Genomic DNA, 8496 nt, shown 5'->3' on the forward strand with positions numbered 1-8496 from the left:
ATGGGTACCTTATAAGGATGGGGAAGCCACACTACCTCGGTGGGTCTAGTGGTTGCAAGAGTTGTATGTTCCCTGGGGAGTTAAGATTCACAGTGCTATGTAACGTTAACATTGACATCCAATCATCAAGGGAAAATACCAGCGCCTTCAGCGTGTACTTGTGAGTGAGTTTAGTTTTACGGCGCTCTCAGCAATATTCCAGCTATATGGCGGCCGTCTGTAAATAATCGAGGTTGGATCAACCAATCTAGTGATCAACATCATGAGCCTCGATCTGTGCAATTGGGAACTGATGACATGTGTAAAACAAGTCAGCGAGCCTGACCACCCGACCCCGTCAGTGGCCTCTTACGACAAGCATGGTCGCATTTTATGGCAAGCATGGGTTGCTGAAGGCCTATTCTACCCCGGCCCGGATCTTCATGGGTCTTTAGCATGTACTAGTTGCGTGGATATATTAAATGTACTATAATCACTAATTTCGTTATCTCGTATGTGGATAACATCGCGTGAGTGGTTATTGATCGGCAGGTTTGTGTAATGTTATATCCAATTACAAAGTATCAGATTCGGTGAGATAGGTGCGACAGCATCACACGATCAAAGGTGTGTCTTCGATTTCACACAAAATTACATCCGGTCCAATCGTTGTCCGTTTACAACCATCCAGTAACATATGTCAAATCTGGAGCGATTAATGAAACACACCTACTCTTGACAGATGATGTACTCAGGGAATATGAAAGCCGAGTTATAGACGTGATGGTTGAAGGCCTTCATTAATTTACTACTCTTGTGACGCTCTTGCTCTTGAGTGGTGGAGGTGTTTTAGTTGTCATACCACATGAGCGTAGGAAGCTGAAAGCATAAATCTCGAAAGATGTATCATTGGTGGGGTTTTTATTCCATACAGCCCGGTGGTCACGGTTGCAAAGGCAGTATGGCTGACAGTCATTGAGGGGCATTTTGAGAGTGTTACCTTCCGACATTGGGTGCAGTTTGCAAACTGTAGCGCAAAAAGCGTTGCGCAAGGAAGAGAAGACGGCCAGTCTTTTACCATGTGCGTAATGTATTCCTCTTGTTTCAGTTCGAAAATATTTTAGTGTCAAAACACAGTATCGCCACTATCCAAGCCGGACACCTGTTTCCTTGTGCTCTCAGATCTCCAACCTTATTTCAGAAGTTACTCTTGTACAGTATATTTAATTCAACATTTTAAGCGCCACTCATGGCACAAAACCCGATGCGTTGAGTTGAACCTGTACTGTGTGTTGTAGCCTAGTATACGACGTTTTCACGAAGGCCCTTGTTATGAATTTTCAAATATTGTTGTATAGTTACTTGGTGGTTTAAATGTACTTTACATATCTCTCTGCTAAAAGAACAAGCATATCGTCTAAGGTAGACTGTAGATGTGAGTGCGAATTCAGCACAAAACTACAGATATTTTCAAATTAATTATCCACCTAATGTACATAATATGTCCCGTTTTTAATATATTCAATTTTCAGGGGTTAGTTGGCAATGGTATACGGTAAGCAATCCCTCCAATACAAACGGCCAAGACCGAGTGAGTGGTTGGTTGTTGTTTAACGCCGTACTGAGCAATATCCCAGGTATAGGGCGACAAGCTGTAAATAGCAGTGACGGACAGCATTAGTGTCGGTGCATTGAGCAGGAATACGATGACAACAAGCCTGACCACCCGATCCCGTTAGTTGCATCATGCTAAAATAACATACCAACCAAAGTTGTATCATATATACAGATAATAACATGCTAGGTGAATACGAAATCTCAGCTGAGAGTTGACAGATTGCTTGATTAAACAATCTCACTTTCGACGTGCATACCAATTTTTCTAAACACCCACATTATCACGGTCCAGTTAGAATTTTTTACTCATACCCACATACCTGAGAACGCCAGATGTTAACTGGTTTGTCCCGCAAAATGATTGATTACGATTGGATTGCTGACACCTCGTTCTTGTAAACTTCATGACAATTTGGAAACAGCTGTATCTACGTCGGATCTAGCATTTTTCTGCAGCAACACATATAACAGTCGGGTGTTCGAACCTTAGCAGACGCGGCGTTCTATGCTGTTGTATCAACAACCATGCAACTTGGGTCCCTTTCAGTCCTACTGTGCTTTGTGGTCACCGTTTATGGAGGTAACTATTTTCTTTATTACATACCATTCCACTGTGAGTCATCCATGTTTACGATATTTTATTCAAGTTGAAGACCCGCTTAAAGTGGTTGCAACATGTCCCGTTATACATTACAACTGTCCTAGGCATGGTGATCTACCATCGGTTGTTGGTGACCTATAGCCAGTTTTGATATGGTATTGTCATACATGACAGATGTATTCACAAAATGACACGAAGCGCCATAAACGTGACGGAATGGACGCAGAGGTATAGCTGTTCAGAGACGTGGACACAAGACCAGCTGGATGCAAACATTTCCTACGTTTATTCAAAGCTAAGAAATACTAAGTATGTGTATAAAGGGTCAGTGCCCCCCTTACTGAATACACACACACACACACACACACACTCACACACGCATGCATGTTTTCTCTTGAGTTTCTTGAAACTTTCAGTTCCAGAATCATGAAGTAAAACCATTTACTAAATTGTAAAGTTTTGTTTTAGCAGGATGTCCGTTAGGATTTGTTCATCACCGGTGGTCCTGCTATTGGTTCTCAGTGGTGAAAGGCTCGTTTGTGGAGGCGCAAGTAAGTTTTCTTGGCACCTGTATATTCTTCACACATTCAAGCTTGAAGGAATTAAACCTTAAACAATTATCCCTTTGGTCTTCAAATGATCAAGTCGCCACAAGTAATTGGTTTGATACAATGCAGGTTGATATGTTCTGGCCACTTTTGAAGATACAGTTTAGAATTGGATCTATAGAAACCAGCGTTCGAAATAATCGGCGACCCGGAAGTCCAACGGTGGTTGTCATTGTATCTATCTGGTTCCAAGTATCAGCAGGTCCTTGTGGCCTTCAGTCAATTATCTGTCTTTTTGCAGCCGGAATGTTTCAATATTTCTTTCATTGCTGCTTGGGAACGACCGAATGATCCATTATATTACAATAACTAGAGATACTATAAGACTATACGATCATCCATGCAATAACTAGCAGTTTCACGTCTTGGTATATCAGCGGAATTTCAATACCAGTTTTTAACAAATAGAATCTTTTCTTGGGGCCATAGGCTTTGCTAATTGATGTTGTAGAAACACCGTGGAACTGTGTTCTGTGTAGTCTATACATAGACTGAAAATGGGTGGTCTGAAACCTTAACTTGTCAGACACTTGGCGTCCTGTCCCAACTGGGCTGATCAATTCTCAAGCTGTAGATCACAGGATTGTCTTGTCCAAACTCGACTATTCATAGGGCCGCCACATAGCTCAAATACTCTTTTTAGTGCCGCGTTAAACAAGAAGGAAAGAAAGTGTAAACTGTCAAAAAGTAGCACGCGATACATGCCATCTCACCCGGCACATGATATATCCTGTTTATTGACAACAACAAGAATACTACAATGAAAATGTTGGTAGACTTAACTGACAAAGTACCCAGGAGGGTTTTTGTAATAAAGAGATGTACTGATGAAAGGAACCTCCTCTGCTTTCTGTGCAAGTAATGGAGTGTATTTTTCAGGGCTATTGTCAACACTTGGGAAGCCACCTGGCGACAATTGAAAGCAGAGATGAGGATTCGTTTATCAGAGGACATGTTCTCCGTCACGGTAAAGGTGAGACTTTAATGAGTGAGTGTGTGAGTGAGTTAGAATTTATCGTAAAAATCGGCAATATTGCAGCCATATCTTGACGAGAACAATTTCATTTCCATCAATATTTAAATCAATAAATTGAAAACGTAAAATCCTGTCATTGAAGGAGAGTAACAACACAAGGTTACCATAGATATGAACATAAAACTAGCATTGAAAGCTAGAAGATTGTAAATAAAGAGGGCAATACGATATAAAACACGGACTATAGACCGCCAACAACTGAAGGTAGATCACCATACTAGGGTCCATGGGGACTTACAGTACCTTTGTTTCCATGGTTACTAGCTGGATTTACACCATTCCTTGAACTGTTGGAGATTATACTGAAATATATATTCAAAGTACTAAATTCACATATACTCTTCAAAAACACTAGGGGAACCTGAACTTTGAAAGAAAAGAAAACCCATCGAGGAACGTTGCAATGACATTCATCTTGTGTATGCAGCATCATTTCACGTTATCACCACACACAAACACAATACATGGGAAGCACGTGCACAATGTGGGAGCCTCCTACATATGCCTTGACGTTTTTCAGGAAGGTTTTCAGGGTCAAATCACACACTACTGACTGAAAATTGTACAGCTGTAAGTTTCAAGTCATACTCCAGTCACCTAACAAGGGGGATAACTGACCGATCAGCTTTGCTTTGAATGAAGTCCATGTGGCAATGCATTTTCTAAACACCCATTATTCTTGCATCAACATTGATTCAATCCCATATATCTCCCATGGCACAAAAGCAATTCGTTATTTACACGTCTTGCCTCAGGATGTTAATAATGAGATGTCCACTCACGTGGGGAAATAGATCTCTAAGATTCCCCGCATCATAATGTGAATACTGTACAGCCGTAGTAGTAGAATTAATAGTAATAGTAGTAGTAGTAGTAGTAGTAGTAGTAGTAGTAGTAGTAGTAGTAGTTCTAGTAGTAGTCGTAGTAGCTTAGTAGCGAACACTTTATCGTATGGGAAGTTCATCCACGGCCATACGTAAACAAGAACTGCAATGACGGACCGAAGCGGGTTTGTGGTTATGAGAGAAATGAACTCAGTTTCAATATGTTTTGATTTAAAGAATCATAACCACCGTACTCAGCAATATTCCAGCTACATGGCGGCGCTATGTAAATAATCAAGTCTGGCCAGACAATCAGGTGATCAACAGCATGGGCACTTGTAATTCTGATACATCTTCATACATATTTGACAGTTTCTAGTGGTGACTTTACATGTGATTGATACCGCTGCCCTAACGTAACCTGACACAGGTTTATGTATTGATATCTAAACTACCGGGCAAAAGAAACGTATCACTTGTAAATTAAAGTTTTCGCAATTACAGAGACTGCCATAAAGTGAAATGAAAATATTCGCCAAAACGCATATGTTCGTCATTAGATGACGTTCGTGCTTGCAGGAACAATTCCAAACACAGCATAAACGGACTTTGCTGACTTACCCGGGCACAATTGTTGCAGATATACAGATTTGTAACAGTGCAACCATGCAGTATCAAAAAGAACATCACAGAAATGACGTTCACAAGCCGAACGTGACAGAGCCATTAATGGCAGAAATGGTGGCCTCACAACGTCACGTTGCAAGAGTCTTCAATTGCATGCACTCATTGAGCCATTACCAACAGACAGGCCAGACGTAAGACCGTCCAAGAACGAGTAGACCAAGGGTTACCCCGCCAGTTGAAGATCGCTAAATCGGGCAATAGACCTGCGAAACAGATTCGTCACAGCGACACCCCATCAGCATACGAAATGTACTACGACGACCCCGTATGGCTGGCATCAGAGCTCAGCGTCCCTTTTGTTGAATGACCTTGACCCATCAACACTGTAAACGCAGGTTACAGTAAGCTCGAAGTGTACATCGCTGACAGCGACGGTTTTGGGAGAGAGTTCTGTTTACAGACGAGAGTCGATTCGCCATGTTCCGAAATAATACGCAAGTGCGTGTTTACAGATGCCGGGGTGAACGACGGGCTCCAAACAGCGTTCAGAAGGTGCACCCATTTGGTAGTGACGGTGTCATGGTATGGGGTGGGATTTGTGGTCAGCAGACTTGTCATCCTTCATGGAAATTTGATAGAGTTGCTCAAAAGAAAAGCCAAAGCCTTCAGACCAGTTTTGTTACCATTAGTGCGTCAACAGATGAGAGGTTTGCAACAAGACAATGCACGTCCGGATACTGCCGGACTCGTACAAGACTACTTCATCAACGTGAACATCAACGTATTGCCCTGGCTAACACAATCACCGGATATGAATGCGATAGAGCATCTCTGGGAGCATCTTGATTGACAGTTGAGACAACGGCAACTTCCACCAGCAAACTGACAGCAGCTCTGACAAGTTCTCAAGGATCTGTGGCACAGAATTCCTGCAGACGTCATCCGGCGATTTTCGTCATCTATGGGGAGACGTTTTTTGGCATGTATCGATTCAGGGGGTCGTCACAACGCTACTGAAGGTTTGGGATGTTCCATAATGTGACTCGAAACACATCTTGTGAATGATCTGTGATGGGGTAGCATTTGATTTTGTGATGTTTCATGTTCGGAAAATGGTTAAATTTTGTATAATAAACAATAATTCTCTCATATGTCTTCGTTATGAGGCACAACATCACCTGATAAGTTTCTTTTGTCCCTTAGTTTATATACCTATTTCCTGTTTCTGTTTGCAGCTGAGAATTACTGGCTCGGTGGAATTGATCTCAACCTAGAAGGAAAATGGAAATGGGAAGGACAACGTCCCTTCGGATTCAGAGACTGGATTCCAGGACAACGTGATAACTGGAAACACCGCGAGCACTGCCTGGAAATTAGAAAGCATTTCCATCACTATCCTCAATATCTCTGGAATGATTTCAAATGTCATGCTCCATTACATTTTATTTGTGAAAAGGAGCTATAAATGTTTCCTGCCCACAAATCACACCTGAACACATCGCCTGTTGTCCAGTGTTATTTCTTGTGGCAATATATAACAATACCACATACTGTCTCAAGCAACTTCAACTAACCCGAGAGAACTATGAATTGACCACACATGAAAGGGACATGGTGTACTGACACACATTAATACAAAGAAAGTGGTATTATAATTATGGGCAGAAATATTAGCCGTAGATGCAGTTATGAATCTGATATGCACTGAAAAACCCATCAACATCCATGTTAAAATGTACCCGGTCAGTGAATGAGGGAGTTAAAGTCTAAAGTCAAATCGGCAGTGTTTCAGTCATATCAAGTCAAGCTGTAAGTTCACCATAAATGCATGTAAAGTACAAACACCTGTGAACTAAGGACAGAAAACCACTAAAAAATCACAGTTCGTAAGAAGGAAAACTGGTATCTGTCTCTAACCTTGGATTGGGAATTCGCACAAGACAGTATAAAAAGTTAAACCGGCCATAGAACGCCAACAACTGAAGGTAGTTCACCATGCTGACTTACATTACATTTGCATCCTGCACAGACCCAAGCTGGTCTAACAATATCCTTTCAGATATCAGCAGTTGAGACACACCCAGCCATACATTACAAATACACATATGCTACGATTAAAAACTGTGGAACGTTTTAATTTACTTTGTACTTATGGGACTTACGTGCCCTCTCAAGAGGACAATAATTTTACAGTACTTTAACACCCCTAGTAACAATCTTAGTAACCTATTCAAACTTCCAATCATAACATATTTAGCTATTTACTAATCAGTCAACAAATCTAATGTAAGTGCAATAATTAAATGACTACTGTTATTATTGAAAAGAGTGAGTGAGTGAGTTTAGTTTTACACCGCACTCAGCAATATTACAGCTATATGGTAGCGGTCTGCAAATAATCGAGTCTGGACCAGACAACCCAGTGATCAACAACATGAGCATCGATCTGTGCAATTGGGAACCGATGACATGTGTCAACCAAGTCAACGAGTCTGACCACCCGATCCCGTTAGCCGCCTCTTACGACAAGCACAGTCACCTTTTCAGGCAAGCATGGGTTGCTGAAGGCCTATTCTACCCTGGGACCTTCACGGATCTTATTGAAAAGAACCTTCGTGGTTCGTGATTTAAAATATTTATCCCCTGTAATGGAATATTCAACACAGTCAAGCAGGACATGCCTGACCGTGATTTTTTAACAAGGTATGCAAAACGAAGGATCCTCACCTTTCAATAGGCATGCATACGTATATCTTGTGTGCCCAATATGACATCGTCAATTAGATAGATAAAACAGGTAGGTATGATCAATATGCGGTTTTATTTTATACAATTCATTTTTACGCACCTGGGTGTCCCACTTCTTCTGCATCAGATCACGGATATAAGATCGAATGACTTGTTGAGTCTGGCCTTAGCAGCAAATTGTCATTGCGTTCCCAGAAATATCATCATGGCTGGGCAACCAACATAGGACGATGTCACGATCATGTAGCAAGATCATACAATTCAAGAATTTCTATTAAAAGTGGATGTTTGCATGAAAGATTTCGATAGCCTGGAGGCAAGAAAGAGAGTCTGAATAGAAGATATATCGTTTACATCTGTTTGTTTCTTAATATATTTTTGGGTTATTAATATGGCGTTTGCTACAGCTGTAAAATATGGAGCTGTTATCAGGCAACTGAGAAGATATTGTTCTGG

The 8496-nt window shown here is 41.2% G+C and overlaps 1 protein-coding gene across 1 annotated transcript; it reads left to right on the forward strand.

Moving 5' to 3' along the window:
- The first annotated feature begins 2000 nt into the window (after window positions 1-2000).
- Window positions 2001-7429, forward strand: LOC137260164 (perlucin-like). The gene is made up of 4 exons (XM_067797859.1): window positions 2001-2176; window positions 2666-2748; window positions 3685-3778; window positions 6528-7429. Exons 1-4 carry the CDS (start codon window positions 2122-2124, stop codon window positions 6755-6757), a joined length of 462 nt encoding a protein of 153 aa, XP_067653960.1. The 5' UTR covers window positions 2001-2121; the 3' UTR covers window positions 6758-7429.
- The last annotated feature ends 1067 nt before the right edge of the window (window positions 7430-8496 follow it).

The sequence above is a fragment of the Haliotis asinina genome, chromosome 13, assembly GCF_037392515.1.
Source record: "Haliotis asinina isolate JCU_RB_2024 chromosome 13, JCU_Hal_asi_v2, whole genome shotgun sequence".
Taxonomy (NCBI): Eukaryota; Metazoa; Mollusca; class Gastropoda; order Lepetellida; family Haliotidae; genus Haliotis; species Haliotis asinina.